This window comes from Camelus bactrianus, chromosome 32 (assembly GCF_048773025.1).
Source record: "Camelus bactrianus isolate YW-2024 breed Bactrian camel chromosome 32, ASM4877302v1, whole genome shotgun sequence".
Classification (NCBI taxonomy): domain Eukaryota; kingdom Metazoa; phylum Chordata; class Mammalia; order Artiodactyla; family Camelidae; genus Camelus; species Camelus bactrianus.
The window spans coordinates 9,939,422-9,961,421 of record NC_133570.1 but is presented as its reverse complement, the minus strand read 5'-3'; the positions used below and the strand labels follow the sequence as shown (position 1 = coordinate 9,961,421).

At 46.2% G+C, this 22,000-nt stretch overlaps 1 protein-coding gene across 1 annotated transcript in view; it reads left to right on the top strand.

The window, feature by feature from the left end:
* CCDC60 (coiled-coil domain containing 60) overlaps positions 1-22,000 on the top strand; it is a 146,218-nt gene that overhangs the window by 104,863 nt on the left and 19,355 nt on the right. The window contains exons 4-6 of the mRNA XM_010969561.3: positions 3,065-3,172; positions 10,949-11,056; positions 21,638-21,728. Of these exons, the coding sequence (XP_010967863.1) occupies positions 3,065-3,172; positions 10,949-11,056; positions 21,638-21,728 (307 nt within the window). The remainder of the gene's footprint in view (positions 1-3,064; positions 3,173-10,948; positions 11,057-21,637; positions 21,729-22,000) is intronic.

Sequence of the window (22,000 nt, the reverse complement as noted above, 5' to 3'; positions counted from 1 at the left end):
GAGCTTTCCAGACATAAATTGCTCCCAGTTTAAGATCCTCAATGGCCGCCATTCTTGTTAGATAAAGACAGACAACTAAGCAGGGGCTGCAAGCTCGCGCCCCCAGCCACAGCTCATCACCTCCTTTTTTTCCCTCCGCCCCAGCCACATTCTCCCACTGTCCCTCCACTGCAGGGCCTCTCCCTCCTACTTAATTCCCATTCAACCTTCAGATCTCAGCTCCCTTTTTTTTTTTTTTTCCAATTGAAGTACAGTCAGTTACAATGTGTCAATTTCTGGTGTACAGCACAATGTCCCAGTCAGACACGTACATACATATATTTGTTTTCATATTCTTTCTCATTAAAGGTTATTTCAAGATACTGAATATAGTTCCCTGTGCTATACGGAAGAAACTTGTTTCTTTTTAATCTATTTTTATATATAATGGCTTACATTTCCAAATCTCAAACTCCCAAATTTATCCCTTCCCACTCCCTTCCCCTGCCCCCCGCCGCCCCGTAACCATAAGATTGTTTACTATGTCTGGGAGTCTGTTTCTGTTTTGCAGATGAGCATTTACTTTTGTTCCAGTTACCGTTGCTGTGAGCAACCACTCCAAAACCTATTAACTCAAAACAACAGACGTGGATTTCACTCACAAGTCTGCAATTTGAGCAGGATTCAGTGGGGGGAGGATTGTCTCCAGCTTTAGCTGGGGCAGCCCCAAGAGTCCGTTTCCAAGATGGCTCATTCACATGGGTGGCAGCTCGGGGCAGGCCAAGGTCCAGTGGCCTCGGTTCCTTTCCCTGGGAGTGTCTGCACAAGCTGCCAGCTTCCTCCCAGCATGGCGGTGGCTAGATGCTAAGACAGGGCTTCCCAAGATCCAGGAAGGAAAAGCTGCCAGTTCCTGGAGCTTTGGCCCAGGAATTGGCATCACACCACTTCTGGCACATTCTATTGGCCCAGCCACTCACAGAACCAAGGTTTCAGTGGACCAAGAAGTCACCTTCCCATAGGAAGAAACTTGGGGCACATGTTTCTAAATTGACACAACTCCCTCCGAGAAGTGGTCCCTGACTCCATTTCAGCCAAATTCCCTATTTGGGCATCAAAACACCGCACACTCTGCCACTCAGCCTTATCACCACCTCCTTTGTGTGAAATCGATCTCCCTGGCGAGACTCTAAACTCCGGAGGGAAGGGGCTGGATCTGTCTCCTTCATTGCTGCATCCGCAGCCCCCAGCACAGAGATGTTCAAAAAATACTGGTAGAAATGAATGAACAGGGAACCTGTCGATGATTCGATCAATGTTCAAGTACTTAGATTCCGAAACTAAAAGGCTTTAAAGGAACAGGCAGGTAGCATGACTGCGTAAGGCAGGCTGGGAGGGAGATGCCAGGGTTCTTGAGTCTCGGACCACCCGAGACACAACACTTCACGCAAGGTGGGCAGTGATCTTGATCTTGGGCCCCACCTTACTCTTGCCCAGTGTGGCAAGAACTTTTGAGTCTTCGAGAAACAAAGCTTTTCCATTTTTATGTGACATCTCCCAATTTTAAAATAGAGACAGTCGATTGTATTACACACACACAGTAGGCTTATGAAAATGTGTCTATGGGTTATATTTGGTCATGGGCAAAAAATCTATACCTTATGACTCAGGCATGCCATAAAGGAAAAAAAAAACTATTTTCTAGTACTGTAATGGCTTCCTCCATGATGGTGTTGGAAAAAACTCAACTATGGTATTGGATGTAAACATCTTTTTCACTTTGAAATAGGCTTTTTCAGGTAAATGTCCAGTGGTTTCAAAGATGAACTGCCTCTTTGGGCTGTTTCTCTCCTCTCTAAGCATTGCCCCCCTCCCTCTCCCATCTCCCCAGATGGTTTTGGCTTCAGAGGAGGTTTTGGGATTCTCTGTGGGGCAATCAGCAGTCTGTAGAGTTGGGAGAAGCCTCTTTAAGGAAAGGACTGAAAACAAAAGCCACAGGCAGTTGCTTCCCTTTGTCCATCCCACCATTTCTGCCTCTCCCCATCCCTGTTGCTGGCACCTTGGTGGGAGCTACCTGCCTCTCTCAAGCTGAAATTATTACAGTACTTCTCATTGGTCTCCTTGCCCTCTGCCTCTACCGTTGGCCATTCTCAAAATGGAAGCCAGAGGAATTCTCTGTAAATGCAAGTCAGAGCATGTCTTCTCCCAGCTCACAACCCTTTACTCTCATTCAGAGAAGAGGCCAAAGTCCTTGCAATGATCTGCAAGACCCTGTTCTCTCTGCACACTTCCCTCCCTCCTCTTTCTGTTGCTCACTCCACTCCAGCACACGTGCCTCCTTGCCACCTCTAAAACACAGTCCCTCCTCAGGACATTTGCACCTGCCGTTCCCTCTATCCAGAATGCTCTGCCCCCAGACATCTGAATGGCTCACTCCCTTTCACTCTGCAGATTCTTATCAAATGTTACCTTCTCTGTGATGCCTTCCCCAATCACTCTCTTTAAAATTGAAATTCCCAGCCCTTTCTGAACCCCCTTCTCTGTTTTTTTTTCTTTCCATAGCATGTTTCATTATCTAGTACGGGGCAGCAGGGAGGGATGGTCAGCAAACGCCAGCCAATGGGCCAAATCCAGCCCCCAGATTGGTTTCATGAAGTTTTATTGGAACACTGCCATTTACATATTATTTACATACCATTAGTGGCTGCTTTCGTGCTACTAAGTGGTTGTGATGTGGACCGACTTTGTGTCCCGCAAAGTCGTAAATATGTGTCTAGCCCTTAAAACATTTTCAACCCCTAGTTTATTTAGTTTGTTAGTATACCACACAATGTCCCTATTTATCTTATTTATTCTCTTTGCTCCTCCACTAGAATATGGCTTCCACAGGAGAAGGGGTTTTCCTATGCTCTGTTCAGGGCTACGTCTAGAATCTTCATCTCTCCAGCTGGGATTACTGCCTGGCCCAATGTAGGTGGGCCAGTAGATGCCCAGTGATATTTACCAAAGAAGCCCTGGCGAGAAAAGAAGACATTTAACACTGCTCCTCACGGTTCACCCTTCTTCTCTTGTTCTGCTTTGTCTTCAGCACCTACGAGGATGAGAGGACGAAGAAGATGGGGGCTGGAGTCATCCTCCAGCCGTTCATCCCTGTGCACAGCTGCATCATTGCGCCCTTGCTGCCGAAGGCTCACGTGTAAGTAGAGTCTCACTAGTTTATCATTCGAAGCAAAGGTGAAATGACAGCCAGCTAACGCGTCAGGAACTCTTGAGCTGTTCCTTTGTCCTCTTGAAAGAGACAGTGAGCCTGGAGCTGGCAGCACTGTTTGGCATATAAAAATAACGGAAAGCAGACATGCTGCTTTAGAGCTAAGTGGCAATTCAGCTGGGACGGAGTCATTCCATTCCTTACCAACCCAGACGCCCTGATGTCAAATAGTTTGCAAAGCCTGATAAAATCTGTCTCCAGCCCGCGCACAGCAAATGTCTCCACTGGGGCTTGGGGAACACATTTTCAAGGGAATCAGGGAGCTCTTTCCCAGAGAAGCCCCTGCCGCCTTCCGACCAGACTCCAGGAATAAACTCATCATTGCCTGGTGTAGCAGGGGCTAATCAGCCCTCCAAAGAATACTCTGGCTTTCCAAAACCTTGACGTCTTGCTTCCTTTCTTGTCCAGGGACATTCCAACCGGCAGCCTCAGCTTGATGTTCTTAAAACATCTCCTTGCAAAAATAGGCTCTACATCGTCTCCTCATGTCCCTTGGGAACACCTGCACTTCTGCCTGTCTCTCCCACGGACAAGCCCTCTGAAACCAAATGGAGCAAATCAGTGGTTCTTGGACGTGTGCTTGGATGTGGATCATCAGGGCTGGGAGGGGTGGTGAAATGAGGAAGTGCCTGGGAAGTGCATGTTCCTGGGCCCCACCCCCGGTTCTTTTGACCTTAGCAAATTGAGCTTTAAGTCAACTGTGGAAGTGACTGGAGAGTTTCTCGCTGATCTTCCTTCAGTGCCAGATGGGGAAACTGAAGCCCAGACAGAGGACAGAACCTGCCAAAATTCTCACAACAGGTGTTGTGACCTCCTGACTCTCAAGTCAGGTCTTTGTATCAGGTTTGTTAGATGATGATGGTGGTGGCGGTGATGGTGGTTATCACCGTGGTGGCAGTTATTATTTGTTATTTCTTATGTAAACCGAGGATCAGCAATCTTGTTCTTAAAGGGACAGACAGTAAACGTTTTAGGCTTTGCAGACTAGATGGTCTCTCTTGGAACTACAATCATCCCTAGGTATCTGCGGGGAATTGGTTCCAGGAACTTTTGCAGATACCCAAGTCTGCAACGCGCAAGCCTCTTACGAGGGCAAAATAGGGTCGTACAGTCGGCCCTCCATATCCACAGATGCGCAGGGTTGACTGTACTTAACTCTGTTGTCGCAGCATGAAAGCTACAATGAATGGATGTGGATGTGTTCCAGTGAAGTTTTACTTGCAAACACAGGCATACGCTCCCACCCTAGGCTGAAGGCTACCCTTTCTTCTCCTTGGCTGTTAAAAGGCTCCGGCTACATCGGTAATCCATTGCTATATTACAGACCACCTTAAAGTGGAGTGGCTTAAAACAGCAACCGTTTACTGTTGTTCACAAGTCTGCAGGTCAGCTGGGTGGTTCTGTTGGTCCAAATCCGTTCAGTCGGTCCTGGCTGGGCTTACGTATGTGTGTGCACCCAGCTGATGGCTAGGCTGGAGGTGGGCCCCCCTAGGGTGGCCTCATGCCCAAGTCGGTTGGTTGGCTGTTGGCTAGGGTGACAGGAGTGACGGTCACTCTCATCATGTGGCAAGCGAGCCCAGGTGGTTCCATGGCAGTTGGGAGGGGTTCCAAGGACAAGAGCCTAAGCACCCACAGCCTCTTAAGGCTTAGGCTCAGCCTGGACCCAATGACCTTTCCACCCTATTCTTTTTGCCAAAGCAAGACATCAGGCCTGCCCAGAAATGAGGGAGGAACGGGGCAAAGAAAGACTCCACCTCCTGGTGGGAGAGAGGCAGGATCACATCATAGAGTGTGTGGATGCAGGGATGGGTGGAGATTCCAGACAGCTTTATCATCAGTCTACCCAAAGACGTCAGGGCAGAGCCTGCCCGGTCAGTCCTCACGTTCTCAGTCTTCACATCAGCAGAGGTGGATCAGAGTCTGGTCAGTCCCTTCAATCCCAGTGCAACTGATCCGAAACTGGCCGAAAATTCTGCGTTGACTGTATGGGGATCAATTCGATCATGCCGAGGAAGACTTGACTTTTATCTCTTTAAAAAGGAGACATTGGGGGTGGTCTGTAGGAATGAGGACAGCCCCTCCTTTCCTCTCTGAGATGCTGTCCCTCACAGCTTCTCTGAAGGATCTGTGCAACAAAAGCAGTGACCACAGCCATGGTCCAGGTTCGCCCTTGGCAGTCAGCATGGGGTGCTCGGAACAGCTTTGTAAGCATTTTCCGATTTCTCTTAGTAAAAGGGAGGAAACGCTGTTTTCTTCTCAGGGCCGTTCCCGCCCACTCGTATTCTGGTTGGTGTGGCAGTTTCAATAGGGTGGCCTCCTCTGGTGCACTGACCGCTGGGCGCTTGCCTGGAATTCTGAGCCCAGGGATTTTAGAAGCAGGCTTTGTGCACCCCGGTCAGCGTTTTCACCTCTTATGCCCCGCATTTAACAAAAGAAACGCTTTCTCTTTTAATTTGATAAAATCCAAGATATTGTGCTTTGACTTGACATACAATCATTATGAGAAAGGATCAGTTTATATCAAGCATGTTTCTGTGGCTCTTTCTTCCTTTCTCTTTATCAGTTTGTTTCACTGCACGTTAGATGAGAGACCATTGGGTTTTGTGTGTATGTGTGTGTGATTTTTTTTAGAGCAGTTTTAGATTCAGAGCAAAACTGAGTGGAAGGAACAGAGCTTTCCCATATGCCCCCTGCGTCTGCACAATCGTTCCCCTCCCCCCCCCCCCCCGCCGCTATCAACATCCCCCACCGGAGCGGGATGTTTGTTACAGCTGATGAACCAACACTGACACATCATTATCATCCAGAGCCTGGAGTTTACCTTAGGGCTCTCTCTTGGTGATGTACATTCTGTGGGCTTGGATGAACGTACAGTGACATGTATCCACCATTGCAGTATTGTATTTTCACTGCCCTCAGAATCCTCCGTGCTCTCTGCCTGTTCATCCCTCTCCCCCTCCCCAACCCCTAGCAACTGCTGATCCTTTTATTTTTTTCCATAGTTTTGTCCTTTTCCAGAACGACATAGAGTTGGACTTGCACAGTAGGTAGCCTTTTCAGACTGCCTTCTTTCACTAAGTAATATGCTTTTGAGGTTTCTCCTTGGCTTTTCATGGCTTAATAGCTCATTTCTTTTTAGCACTGAATAATAGAGTCCATTGTCCGGATGGACCACAGTTTATTTATCCATACACCTCTAAAGGACATCTTGGTTGCTTCCAAGTTTTGGCAATTATGAACAAAGCCGCTATAAACATTTGTGTGCAGGCTTTGTAAGGCACTTTTTGTGAACAGAGAAGAAGGTCCAGACCCACTAGAGGAAACCCTTTTCTGGTGGAAAAGGAAGGAGCGCCCTACACATCAAAATCAGAGTTAAAGCACAGATTCAGGAGCCAGACTGTCTGGGCTCAGATTCCAGCTCTGTCGTAGGCTGCCTTTTTGGACCTTGGACAAGTTACATGGCCTCAGTTTCTTCACCTGAAAAATGGGGATGCTAATAGTACCTTCCTCACAGGATTGTTATAAGAATGATGTTAGTAAATGGATGTAGAGCACTTAAAACAGTGTCTAGCACAGAGTATGTGCTCTGCAGGAAGTGTTACTATTATTGTTATCATCATCATTATTTTTTCATTGTTATTGTTGCTACTGCCCTTTATTATTTCCATGGTTCATGTAAGAATTGTGCCCAAGACAGCTTATCTAGAAAATGTCAAGTCTTATCCAATTTATTCCTGCCTTCTTCTATTCAGTAACCAGAAACATACTGAGCCTACTCTGTGCCCGGCACAGTGTTACCTGTAGTGGACAAGACTCTGTAGCTTGCCAGCTCGTGGGCTACAGAGACAGGTCGTTACAAGAGAGCAGGCACATGAAATGTAGGGACAAGGGGACACATTGTAAGGATGGAGATGCTTTAGAACCTCCTGGGAAAGAGCCTAACCCCGACCTAGACAAACCAAGGAAGGCTTCCTGCTGGAGGTGACATCTGAGCTGAGACCCAATCACTGAGAGGCAGAGAAGGAGGAGGAAAGAAGATATGTATCAGGAACAGAGAACAGTACCAAGCACCTCACCTCACCCTTACTCTGATGATTGCTGCCATTATACAGATGAGAAAACTGAGGCTCAGGAAAATTAAGTGATTCAGTCAAGACCACATAGCTAGTTAACGGCAAAGCTAGGATTTTAACCCAGTGCAAAGAGGGAACGGTGAGCTTGAGCTACTGAGCAGAATCTCCCCGGGCTGCAGATGGTGGTGCAGGGGTGAGAGGAGACTCCAGGCTGGAGAGGTGGATGGGGTCTCAGACGTGACCGTGTGTTGGTTTGCCAGGGCTACCATAACACGGCACCACAGCCCGGGTGGCCTAAACCACAGAAATGTCTTCTCTCCCAGTTCTGGAGGCTGGAAGTTCATGATCAAGGTGCCCACAGGGTTGGTTTCTTCTGGGTCCTCAGCTTTCAGAGGGCTGCCGTCTTGCTGGGTCCTCACACGGTCTGTCCTCTGTGACACGGTCTGTCCCCTATGAGCGTGTGCCCCAGTGTCTCTGGGGTCATGCGTCCTCTTCTTCTAAGGACACCAGGATTAGGGTCCACACCTCATTTTAACTTGCTCACCTCTTTCCAGGCCCCAGATACAGTCACATTCTGAGGTACTGGAGATTAGGGTTTCAATATATGAATTTTGAGGGACCTAATTCAGTCCATAACACATGGTTTAGGAATTTTGAAGATTTTTAGCAAGGGCCAGGTTTGTGTCTGTTCTTGTCACCGGCAGAAAGGAAGCAGATGCTCGCAAGCCCCTCGTCCCCCCTGTGACAAAGCTGATCCCAGCTCACCAGTTAATTCCCTCACCCCGCCCTCCCTGCCACCCTGGCCCTGCCAGACACAGCCCAAAGCCCAGGCCTGCAGGGGCTCTGAGTTGTGAACAGAAGGAGCCTCTCCCCTGGCCTTTCCTAACTTCCTAGGGGTCACAGTAAGGGTGCAGGGAGGTGTCTACACTGGGCCAGACGCGGCTCAGCAGCTGCTACCACTGGTGCCCTGAGTTGCCAGAATGCACTTACCTGTAGGGACCGAGAGGGTGTAAAGGGGGAAGGAAGGGGTGAGACCTGGGAGACTCATCCCAGGGTTTGCGGGTCCTTTAAATTAGAAGTGAGAGACAAGGAGATGCTGAGAAAATAATTTGTGGAAGGAAAAAAAGGAAGAAGGAAGGGGCTCCGGAAAGAAAGAAAGAAAAAAAAGAGCCGCTGATGCTGAGGGTTTCCCGGGATCACCCTGGGCCAGCTCCCCACCGGAGCCCCAGGGCTGGGACTCCACCCTCAGAGGAAGCCAGGAGGGCGGATGGCTGCCTGCCCCCTGGGCATCAGGCCCGGGAACCCTGGGGAGTATGGACCAGGCCCGCAGCAGTTTCAGAGAAGAGCAATTACCCAGCTCCGTAATGGAGGCATCTCGCCCATTAGTGTAAGAGGAGAAATCACGCAGGGAAGGGAGGCTGGTTAGGACTCCACCTCAGTTCCAGGAACAGCGCAGGCAGCGGGTTAACCCTCTCCTGACCTTGCTTTCAGCGTCACCGTCACCTTGGCTCCATCAGCACCTCTCACCATCAGAGCTCAGGTACATGAAAGCACAGTCTCGGGTTAAGCAGACGGAGGTTCAAATCCTCACTAATCTTAGCAGCATGATCTCTTTACCTCTCTGAGCCCCTCGTCTGCAAAGAGGATGGAATAAAGGTGATGCAGGCAAAACGGACGTGGGGCGTGAGGAGGGCCCTGTCCCAGGTCTCGGTGGAGTCCCTGGGACGTGCCCCGCCAAGTGTGGGTCCTTGGTTTCACGCAGGAAAGAATTCAAGAGCGAGCCCCAGTTGAGTAAAGGTAGATTCATTTAGAGAGATACATACTGCATAGAGTGCAGGCTGTTTCAGAAGGCAAGAGAAAGGCCACGAGGTGTGGGGGTTGGGTGCTCAGGCTCAAGTAAAACTAGGTACACACTCCACAGACAGGGTGCAGGCCGTCTCCAAAGAGAGAGCGAGAGATGCGCCCACAAGGCGTGGTGTTGCCAGTTTTTATGGGCTCATTAGCTTCACACGCCTACAACTGGGAGGACCATTCCAACTACCCTCGGGAAGGGGCTGGGATTCCCAGGAATTTGGGCCACCGCCCACTCTTTGGCCTTCTGTGGTTAGCCTTGGGACAGTCACGGTGCCTGTGGGCGTGTTATTTATCATGTTAATATGTTACTGTGAGCGCACAATGAAGCTCAAGGTCTACCTGAAGTCAAACCTCCTGGCCATGTTAACCCTCAAGGCCTACTGGGAGTTGAATCTTCTGCCATTTTGGTGTTAATTGCTGTCATTCTTTGAATGGCTGTGCCCTGCCCCCTTCCCTCCTGTCTCAAAAGTGCCCTTCTTGCAGGGTTGTTGAGAGCATGACACAAGATATTCGGGCCCCATCTCTGTCACCAACAAGCTGTGTGACCTGGAGCAAAATGATTGCCCCTCTCTGAGCCTCAGTTTCCTCTTCTCTGAAATTCGGATTAATGATTCATACGTAGGGTTTAGGGGAGAATTAAAGAACGTGTGTCAAGTGTCCTATTCAATGCCTGGCTCACTGTGTTACGGAAACGACAGGCCAGCCAAGAAACAAGCACCACTCGGAGGGTTGGAGCACTCAGATGTATTACGCTGGCGGGCTCAGAGGGGCTTCTGCTCCAAAGCTCTGAGCACCTCCAAGACGTGTGCATGAGGTTTTATAGGGTAAAGTACAAGCTTGGGGTATTTGGCCAATAGGCATGGAACAGCTTTAGCAGCATCATTATCACAAAAGTGGAGGCAGGGAGGCAGCAAACCAACATTCCAAAGCCAGATATGTCTCTTTGAAAATCCAGCTGGCTAGCAAGAAAACATGAACAGCAAACCAACACTAATTAACTTAGATTTACAAGTTAGTCCAGCAGAACTCAGATCAGTATTCCGATACTTGGATTTGTGAGTTATCTTGTTAGACCAGCCCGGCTTTTCCTTCACAACTGTAATACAAGATTCCCCTCCCTCATCAGAAAATATAGGTTAGACCTATTTTTAAGTAGTGTTGTAGTTACATTTTCAAAGAATATGTTCCATGTGGTTTTTTTCCTTCCATATCCGGCTACATTTTGGGGCAAAGGATTTATACATTTAAAGCAGTGGGTCTGGTTGTTCTTCGGGGTCAGGGGGAAGGGGAGGAAGTACAAGAAGTGCACCCATTTCCCTGTGTTTCCAGGCTTTGGGGACACTGCTAGTGTATTTACTGTATTTCTACTAGGTGAACGATTGGGTACCTGTGGGATATTAATTTCCTAAAATCCCCAGTCAAGACCTCTACCTGTGGGACCCCTTCCATTGTCTCTTCCCGCTACACACACAAATCCCTGGTAACCGGCATGGGGTCATCTCACGCCAAATCATGGCTCTGCCACCTACTAGCCCCATGACCTGGCACAAGTTGCTTACCTCCTCCCAGCCTCAGGTCCCTCATCTGTAAAGTGGGGCCAGTATATACCTCAGGAGCCCACTGTGAAGGTTTAATGAGCTGGTGCATGGGAGATACTTCCACACGCCTGGAGCTTGGCCACAGCTCTCTAGCTGGGAGCCAGGATAACTCCTGTCTCTATGTCGCCCCTATTGTGAAGAATGTTGTTCTAACAGGGTCCCTCCTTCTGTCTCTGCAGTGAGCCCCTCTTCCGCCAGCTCTGTGCCCTCCACTGGCTCCTGGAGGCCCTGACTATCGACCACACCCACCACACTATGAAGCCAGTGATCACCTGCTGGAATCCAAAGTAGGTCTCAGCCCTTCCGCCTGCCATGTACACTGGCAACAGACTGTGCAGTGGGGAAGGAAGCTCCTATGCGTTTTCCCCTTCCTACTGCTGGTTTTTCTGGTGGGTGGGTGGCTTTAGGGGTTCCGCTTTGTGCTCTGTGTGGGAGCCAAACAGGGGTGAGCTGGAACTGGGTCTCCCAGGTCATGCAGCTATGAGAGGTCACGTGTGTGCCTCCTCCCAGCCTCTCTCCCCAACTCCACATTCAGTGACATCTCACCGGAAGCTTGAAATCAGTCAGCCACAGTGGAAGTACTTACACCGTAGAAATTGGTGAGCTAGACCAGCCCACCCAGGGGGCACCGCTCTCCACCTCTCTTCTTGGACCATGTCTCCCCAACACTGCTCCTTATTTCTTCCTCTTCCTTTTCAGCCGCTCCCCCTCCCTTGGATTCTTCCCTTACTCCAGGCTTTTGTTTTTCTCCTCTCAAGATTTTGTTGTGTGCCTTTAAAAAAAAAATAGATAGATAGAAATATAGATGGATAGATAGATAGATAGATAGATAGATAGATAGATAGATAGTTATTTCTCCACTTGGGTCCAAGGGAATACTCTGTGTTCAGGTCCCAGGAGTAGCTGCATTTGCTAAGGCAGAAGTTCCAGGACCTGCTGTCTAGGCCAAGAAAAGTGTTAGGTGTATCACCCACCAGAGGGGAGGACCCATCAAAAGCCTCGAGGCCACTGTCGCAGGAACTGCATTGCACACACAAGGTGGAACAAGCAAGAGGCAGGCATGTAAAGGCATTGTTTCCTTAAGGAGAGTCACGTTGTCTGCAAGAAATGGACAGAAAAGCTAAAGAACACTGACTGGTTCTGTAAAAATCCTAGACTGAGTTAAATAAAGTTCCCCTTCACCCAATGCTATCATCCCCACCCCCAACCCCTGTAATACACTGATCTCTGCCCCTCTCACAGCCCTGGCTTCCAGGTGAATTCAATCCTCTTTTTTTTTTTCAATTGAAGTATAGTCAGTTACAGTGTGTCAACTCAATGTCCCAGTCATGCATATGCATACATATATTTGTTTTCATATTCTTTTTCATTAAAGGTTATTACAGGATATTAGATATAGTTCCCTGTGCTATATGGAAGAAACTTTTTTAAAATCTATTTTTATATATGGTGACTAGCTTTCACAAATCTCAAACTCCCGAATTTATCCCTTCCCGCCCCCTTTCCCCAGTAACCATAAGATTGTTTACTATGTCTGATGAGTCTGTTTCTGTTTTGTAGATGAATTCATAATGTCCTTTTTTTCCTTTTTTTAAAAAATTCCACATATGAATAATATCATATGGTATTTTTCTTTCTCTTTCTGGCTTACTTCACTTACAATGACGATCCCTAGGTCCATCCATGTTGCTGCAAATGGCACTATTTTATTCCTTTGTATGGCTGAGTAGTATTCCATTGTATAAACAGTCCTCTTTCACTTCTAAAATCCTGAATCTTAATTAGTCCCATCCCCCTGAAGGCATTATCTTTACCACCCATCTCCCAAAACCCCACCTCCTCCCCATCACCCTCTCAAACTTGGTTCATCTCTTGTACCAGAGCCTGGATAAAGCAATCTCAAATTCATCTGTTGATAGACCAGTAACTCCAATTGATCCCATGTATTTGATTGGGATGAATTTAAAGCTGCACTTTCTCTTGATGTGGTATTTTACAACCTTTATTTTTTTAAGCAGCAGAAACCCTGCTTTTATAATAGAAACCCCCAATAATGTAAAAAAAAAAAAAATTCAAAATGGAGCTTCTACATGAAGCAGGATATTAAGAGGACCTGGGAAAGCAATTCAGTTCCACCCCCACCAAGGCATTCCCATTATTTCCGAAATATCTTTGTAGCTCACAGAATTTGCGTGAAAACCACCACCTTAAAACATTTGCCACACATTATTTTTCTTTAAAACAAAACTGCTCAAGTAATGAATGAATATGTTTTATCCCTATTAAAAATTTGTGAAAAATTCAGAAGTATATAAAGTATGAAAGCCTTTATGGTCCACCCTACCCCAAATTCACTGCCCTCTAGAGGAAATCCTTTTAAAGATCTGAGATATGTTCTTCCTCCTTCCAAATCTTTCCTTTTTTTTTTTTTCCAGACCTTTCTAATGCCATACAGACATACATTTTTTTTTTTATTTTACAGAAATAAGATCATACTCTGTGTATTGTTCTGGATATGATTCCCCACCCCCACCCCCTACAAAGTCTTACAGACATCTTTCCATGATGGAAGCAAAATTTGCCACCCCAAAATATCTCTTTGGCATATGAATTATTTTGAGCTAAAAACTGCAGGCCCAAAAGACTCAGCTCTTGACTTGACTTGACTTTCTCCTTAACTGCCTAAAAGAATTTAGACAGAGGGCCTGTTCTGGGAATAGAGCTATCACCAGAGATAATCTGCAAAGAATATTGGGCTAGGTGTGGTGGGCAAACTCCAGGGTCTAGAGATCAGAGTCTATTCTGTGTCCCATTGTCTCTACCTGGCCCAGGTAATATTAGTTTACTAAACATTTACCAAACTTTCCCATCTCCATGTGAATTGCCTTCCTCTCCTTTGAAATCCCAAAACACTACCCAAAACTTTTTCTTTTGTCTTTAGCTTAACATAGTATTTAAAGTGAGGGCTTTGGCCATTTTGGAGAGTTACTCAGTTTTCCTGGGTCTTTCCCATGTATATATTTTATTAAACTTTAACTTTATTTTCTCCTGTTAATCTAGCTCATGTCAATTTAATTCTTAGACCAGCCAAAAGAACCTAGAAGGAAAATTTCTTCCTCCCTGGAATGGTACATACTAAGGTTCCATATTCTTTTAACATTCTATATTCTTTAAATACTTGAGCATTCCCTGGTATAGGTAGATCATAGTTTAGATGACCATTTCTCTACTGATGGACACTAAGGTTGTTCCCTAGTTTTTGCCATTTCAAATAATACTGCATGGAACATCCTTGCACATACATTTTTGTGCCCTGTTGAAAATATTTCTGTTGGCTAGATTCTGAGAAATAGAACTTATGGGTCAATACAACATCTAATATTTTTCACAGTTGATAACTAGTTTCTAAGAAAAAGACCCCTGAACCAGTGGACCTCTAAAGCATTTTGTCTCCCTGAGTGAGCTACCAGCAGCAGCATGTCACCTCTGACATTTGGGTACCCATTCTCCCCAAATGGGGAAAGAACATAATGCCAAATTTGGATTGAGAAGAAAAAAGGACCGTCTTTATTTCCTTGGATTGGTTTTGGAAAATGTGCCCAGAATGTGACCCACAAATGTTGTCTACAGTAAAAAAGGACCAGTGGTGACATCAAGAGTTGTGGGGGTTCTGTTATGACATGTCAGGGCAGAATTCCATCGGCGATCTGAGGCTGTCCAGCTCTCTAAGAGCAGAACCTGAGCCAGACCTGACTGAAAAATACAGTCCAGGAATGACTCCCACAGGAAGTCAGAGTATTTGTTGGGTTTTTTTCTAGTGAATCCTTTGGTCCTGATGGCGATTTTAGTTTGGGGTCAGAGATATGCCAGTAAATGTTTAATAACCAGTTCTCCAGAGGGGGAGACATCATTTGTAGCCATGCCAGCTTCCCTGGTGTAAATACTCCCAACCGTGGCTGATTTCAGACCTACCAACGTGATGTCCCTAACTTGGAATTGGGAAGAGATGCATTGGTCTAGTTCTTGTAAGCCGATATGAGCCAGCTCGAACACACCATTGTTTGGGATTGACTTTCGAAAAGTTTATGAATGGTGGGGGTGGGGTTGCTGTTAGATTCCCTAGGAAGTGCCAGAAAACTTTTTTTCCATTATCAAGAAAGCAGAAGGGTATCTTCTCTTTAATGCTTAATCCCTGGTTAATGATTTTCACACTCATGCCGTAACGCGAGTTCCCCCAAATCTTCAAACACACTTTTAAAAGCCCAGAGGGAGCAGAGTGATTAAGATCAAGGACTTTGACATCAGAATGACCTGGCTGACCAAGGCTGCACCACTTAATAGCTTTGTGACCTTGGGGCAAAGTCACTTAACATCTCTGGGTCTCCTTCATCTGTCGAATGGGTTCCTACCTCAGAAGAGTCATTGTAAGGATTAAGCAAGACAAAACAGAGAGAGTATTCAGCCTAATGTCTGAGAACACAGTGAGTGCTCACTAAATGATAGCTCTCTAAGATCAAAATCCCTATTTTAAAGGGCAGTTGGCTTTATGACTATCAATAGTACCTGTGAGACTTAAGGCTGGGGAATAAAAACAAAACTCTGAGCAGAATTTTATCAACAAGTAAGATCTGTGTTCACCGGGGACAAACATACAAAGAGACGGGGCGGCAGTGGGAGTGGGGTGGCTACACAAGGTCAACCAAACTCTGGTTGCAAAGATAAATAATCCAGGGAACAACCAGGGAAGTACCAAATCTTCAGTTCTCCTGACTGTGCTTTTCTGAGTTTCCACCATCAAGCAGCTAGCATCTTCTGTTATTCAAGGGTTCAAAACATAAACCCTGATTCCTGACACCCACCATGCATTTTCCAAAAGGAAAACAGCCATCCTCCGGGACCTGTAGATCCCAGAGGTTTTGTTTCTAGTTAGGCATAATGATGGCTGTAGAACCAATCCCGGCCCCCTCTGAATTTCGTAGCAAGAAAATGGGGTGATTCAATACCTCATAGTGGGCCTTCTACAGGCAGCAAAACTTTACTAACTGGCAGCGAGCCTGCTACAAGCACTTTGTTCGATCCCATATTTGTTTGGATGGATTGGCGGATGGTTCGGTAAATGGACAGATGACAGATTTTAGGATGTCATTCGAAGTTACATCTGAGTCTCTGCTTTATTTAGAAAAAAAGAAAAAGTCTTCCCAATTTCATCATGTGGCAATTCAAACACATTATCTTTTCTCAGCATCCTCATTAGTTCTGCTGCTGGCAGGAGAGTGTACTTCAATTGACAAGATGATCGGGTCCACAACAGAGCAGAAACTGAGCCTTCAATAATGAATGTGCTATTTACCCTTCTCTGAGAGATGTAAGCCTCTATTCAGGCAAAGTCAGACTTGTTTTATATATCAAGGCCCATAGATTTTTATTCAAAACTCTGGGACCAGCTGCATTTAGAAATTCTTCTTCTTCTTCTTCTTCTTCTTCTTCTTCTTCTCCTTCTCCTTCTCCTTCTCCTTCTCCTTCTCCTTCTCCTTCTCCTCCTCCTCCTCCTCCTCCTCCTCCTCCTCCTCCTCCTCCTCCTCCTCCTCCTCCTCCTCCTCCTCCTCCTCCTCCTCCTCCTTCTCCTTCTCCTTCGGCATTTTTAGAAAAGAAATATGGGGCATATTTTATAGAGAGCATCATACTCCCAGAGGGGACTGGGGCAGCACCCTCAAATCAAATGTATTTCTGCAGAAAAAAAAAAAAAAAGGAATGAGTATTTACAACTAAGTGGATACTCAGGGTAAATAAGGGTCATCAGTAGCCTCCCATCAGATCAGTTTTGCCACCAAATACATTATTAAATTTTTTTTTTTTTGGCTTTCAAAACCCTTTGCGTTTTGAAATTAGATAAGGGGATGTGAACTTGTATTAGTATTATTCTTATTGGAGACTAAATTTCCAAGGACTGACTAGAAACGAGTGGCTTTTTGCAGAGAAGCAGACAAAACCAGGTGTAAGGAAGCGCTACAAGCCTTAGCGCCACCTCTCCCCAGCGGTGCCCATCTCTGCCCCGGGAGAAGGAACGGGCAGACCCCTGACCAAAGAGGGGAGTAAAGGGTTACCGACTTACCTTCCAGGCAGGGGGAAGGAGCTGTTCCAACAGCCTCGAGTCTCCACAGTCAGAGATAATCCCACGCTCTCTCCCGGAGCTGCGTGAGCAGCACAGTCACGTGTGTCCTATGGCCTCTGGCTGTCCCAGAGAGACACCACTGGACCCACTCTTAACTGGGGAGTCCAGGATATAATCCTGCCTTTCATTAAGAGAGTCCAGACACTCAAGAGCTGGGCTTCCCAGGCACAAAGGACCCATCCCTCCTTTAGAAAAATTAAAGATGACTTTCTATATATAAAACATTTCAAATAGGACACAGACACCTAAATCCAACAACTGTATTATCAAGAAAATAGCTGGCATTTGAGTGCTTTCTATGTCAAGCACTGCTCTGGATTTATGACCTCATTTGAGCCTCATTCTGATTTACAGAAAAGGAAACAGAGGCACAGAGAATTGAAGTAAGTAAGTTATGCAAGTTACTTATGTAACTAAGTTACACAGCTAATAAAAGTCAGAATGCTGCAAAGCATGTGCACTTAACCACTAAATGATTATTTCCTTTTTCTAGCTGAAGTCCTGTCTTCACTTAACTTAGGGAGCAATCTGGTGTCAAAAAAGAATAACTCATTATAAAGTAGTATTTGCCAGGACACAAAAGGGACCCCAACTAACTAAGATCATATGATATATAAATATATAATTTCCTTTTTTAAAAAAAAAAAAAAAAGACCATTCTATACTTACTGCTTTGCAACTAAATGTTTGTTATTTAATTTAATATACAGGGAACATCTCTCCATGTTAAAACCTCTTTTAATGACTGTGGAGTTTATCAACATACTTAAGCAATTCCCCCAAGATCTTTGAGTGTTTGCTAGATTGTTACTCTCACAAAAAAAAAAAAAAAAAAAAAAAAAAAAAAAAAAAAAATGCAACATTGTACTGAACAACACACTTCATAGCAATTCTTATACCTAAGTTGTTTTCCCCTTGTCATGTGTCCTCTGCACTCCGCCCCCCCCACCTCCCTTACACTCCGAAGGTCTCATTTTCCTCAAAACTACTTTTTCTCAAGCTCTACTGGGAATATACTCATGAAGAAAACAGACAAGGTCCCTGCTTTCTGGAGCTTCTATTCTAGGGGAGATGGGGGAGCAACAGATAATAAACATATAATAATCAAGATACTTCGAGATACTGTTAAGCATCATGAAGAAATTGACAGGATGATATGACAGTGACAAGGTCGAGGGCTGACTTTTAAATTGGGTCATCAGGGAAAGACGCACACAGAAGGTGACATTTGAGTGAAGTGTCTGGTTCTCCCTGCACCAATTTAACTGCGTCATCCCTCCATCTCTGTACTCGGGTGGACATCTCTGCAGGAGTGGGGCAACGTGGCAGGATCTGAGCATCTACCCTCGGGAGGTAGGATGAGCCACCCAGCTTGGGAGATCCTGAGAGCTTTCATCTCTGTCCCTTCCCTGGTGCAAAATCAGCAGTTACCTCTGTTCTCCATCTCAGTCGTGGACACGTGAACATGTCCTAAACCAGCCAACAGGCTTTTCCACCTGAGAAGTAAATGCAGATTCGGAAAGAGAGAGTGAAGGATTTGAGAAAATTACTCTGCCACTGTGGATAGATGTCTTCAAGTGACTGCGAGGAACAAAATGTGCTTGGCGGGCACAGTTAAAAGAGATGCGATGGTGCTTGATGACTTCTTCCCTTGATTTCTAGCAAATAGGATCCCCCAGAAAGCTTCAGCGGGGAGAAACTATGGTCTGAAAATCATAGCCACTTCTTCCCCACCGATCTGCCCTGGTGCCTCCTTCCCCATCATGAGGCCCTCCTTCAAAGCCACACCATGATCTCTGTCGGAAAAAAAAGTGTGCTGTCAATAACTCAACTATACTCAGTTCTCTATACAAGGCACTCTGCCAAGCTCTTAACAAGCCCCATTACATTGCATCTTTTTTTTTCTTCTGATGGACGTACTGGGGATTGAACCCAGGACCTCGGGCATACCAAGCATGTGCCCTACCGCTGAGCTATTTCCCTCCCCCTCATTGCATCCTCACTGTAATCATCCTCTGGCTTAGCTAATATTTCCCCATTTTATAGATGAGGACTCTGAGGCTCAGAGGAGCTAAACATTACACAAGCTCGCATGTCCAGGAAGCTGCAGGGCAGGTGGAGGGCTCAAACAGCTGGTCCACCTGATTCTTAAGCCCACTGTTAACTGCGAAGATACACCCCTTTTCCTGGTTCTGATGCTCAGAGAGACTTGCCTGAGGTCACACAGACAGTAAATCTCACAGAGACATGGGTTAGGTAAGCTAAATTAAGCTGCCGTCATGAACAAGCCCCAAATCTCAGCAGCTTAATGCGACATAAGTTCATTTCTTGCTCCCCTTTTACACGTCATCAACGTGGGACCCTGCCCACCATAGTCACTCAAAGGACACGTGCTGATTGGAGCTCCATCTCATCACAAGTTTCCTGGTCTATGCAGAGAAAAGGGAATCCGACCTGAGCACTGGCCCTAAGAGCCACAGGTGACTTTCACTCACGGATTTTTAAACAAAGCAAGTCACAGCGCTAACACCCGACTTCAAGGAGCCGGGAAGACCTGGGACCCTTCTGTGGGTGAACGGCAAGGACTAGCCCTCCAGGCGGTGGGAAGGAACACCAACTCGCTCGCCCTCCTGGGACCGGGTGTGTGTCGTCAGTCCGCTGTGGACCACGACACTTGGGTGATGTTCTTTCCTCCTTGCCACTGATACTGCTTTTTGGCTTATTTGCTACTGAAAATGCAACATCAGAGAGACCGAGTCTGTCTAACCAGGCCCTTTCTTTATCAATGGCTTTGCAAGAGCGATGCTCAGGGCCTTTTAAGATCTCTGGGAAGCTTGCATTTTGCATTTTTAGCTCATTTAACCTGCTGCTTGAAGTCGCAGTAGATTTCGGGTCATCTTGGAAGTCTGCGTGAACAGAAAAGCCTCCATCTTCCTGGTTGGGTCTGAATATTTAAGATTTTTGAAAGCATGGCCAGGACCAGATTTAATTTTAAAGGGCGGAGGTGGGTTGCTTTTGAAGTTCAAGAAGGCTGGATGCACAGCAGGGGGCTGCGTTAGCAAAAGGAAAAAGCAAGAAAAGCCCTGTGGTCTTGAAAGAAACGCTCCAAAGCAGGAAGCGCTCAGGCTTCCAGTTGGTGAGCCTTAAATCAGACTTCAGAAGTGCCGCCCGTTTAAATATTGTTTGTAGGACTGAAGTATCGCTGCTCCTTCCTCTGGCTGGACTTTAAATATTCCCTAATTTGATTACTCGGGGGTGAGGCAGGCAGAACCAAAGTCAAATGAGCTTCACTGTTAATTATTCAGAGGGCTTTTTATTGTGTAATCAAACATTAAGTCTTACAAGAAGCTCGGAGGCACTTTCTCACCCAGCCCTCCCCAGCCCGACTTTCACCTTGGCGTCTGTGGCGGCCCCTGATAAGTCTAGACTTCCCCTGGTACCTCCCCCCATCAAACTGGTCTGGCCATCTCTTTCCCTCGAGTCCTTCCTCTACGCTAAGTGACAGCCAACCAAATGGTGTAAAGGATTCCCAGCCCTCTAAAATCCTTTCTGTAAAGAAAAAGGGGATAAAGAAAGATAGGGGTGAATAGAGGAAGAGATCAATAGATCGATCAATTGATAGAGAGTCAGGTAAAGGTAGTTGAGAGAGCAGACACTGAGTCATCCAGCTGACTTCTCAGCAGAAATCCACATAGACACAAGGTCCAAATCCAAAAGGCTCTCTTAAGCTCCATTTTTCCATAACTTATTTGCAGCAAAATCTGACACGACCCAAACTGATCTGGTAGCAAAACTTGACTTGAAGCTGTTCATGGTCTTTATCCCACCTAGTGTAAACTTTCAGATACCACTGCAGAAAAATTAAAGTGTGTGATTACAAGGTGCTGATTACAGGGTGTCTGATTACAGCACCCCGGGCCCCACTGGAAGGATTATGTTAACCTATGGTATACGCAGCGTATTTCCATTCCAAAATGCCGAAATTCCAAATTTGGCAACACGTCTGGTGCCATGGGTTTCAGGTAAGGGGTTGTAGGCATGTCACCATCAAAACTCGCTGGGGCTTTACTCTCACACCCAGAGATTTCCCAATCCATGAGGGGAAGATCCAGGTTTCATGGGACCTGAAGTTTATTTAATTGGGGAGAGGGACCCTTTAGGAAAAAGAATACAAAGTTATAATACAAAATTAGGTACAGGGCCCTGGACAGGTTCGTTACAAATGTGCATCTAGGTAAGTGACTTAAGCCCCCCAGGGTGTGTTTTCTCATTTATAAAATGGAATGAGTGACTATATCACAAGGCTTGGTTGAGATGCTTCAGTGAGAATGCACAGGAAGCATCTTGCGTGTAGGTTAGTGTAGAGCTTCCACTTAATAAGCTCCAAACCAGTGATTTGCGTTGTGTAACCCACCCGACAAGCTCCCCACAAGCCCACCCAGTCATCCTCTCTGTGTGTTATTCAGAAGCGTCCCTGCTTGTGGGACCCTTAGGCACCAGCGCAGGCAGAGGTTCAGAAATGGAAGTGCTTTTCAATTCACCCCCAGGAGGAACCGCAGACCTGCCCTGGAGTCTAAGAGAGGATCCTGGCAGAGACCAGCCACCACTCATCATCTATTTACTGCATTTCTTAAAAGAACTTGTAATGAACTGAGGCTCCAGAAAGGGAAAACTCATTAAGCTGTTTTTCACACAGGGACCCGGGTGGAAGCAAGAACACAATAAAAAAAATTAATAAGGACAAGTCCATTGGACAGAGGTGGGAGCACTTCGTCACAGCGCCCAAGGTAACCACCCGCACGCGACTCTGCTGGCTGCGTTCCAGCCCCACCTTGGGTTGGAGGTGTTTTTGCCGGTCTTGTCTCTGATGGGATTTTTTTCCTAGTTGGTTCTCTGAGTGAAAGGAAGTCAGAACTTCATGCTGTTGGATTTTTTTGTTTGTTTGTTTTTTGGGTTTTTTTGTAAATTGTAATTAAAATGGTTATCTGGGGATTGTAGAAGAAATGACATTTAGCTGGACACCACTTCACAGAGAAGAGAAGCAGTACCTGGGATCTGC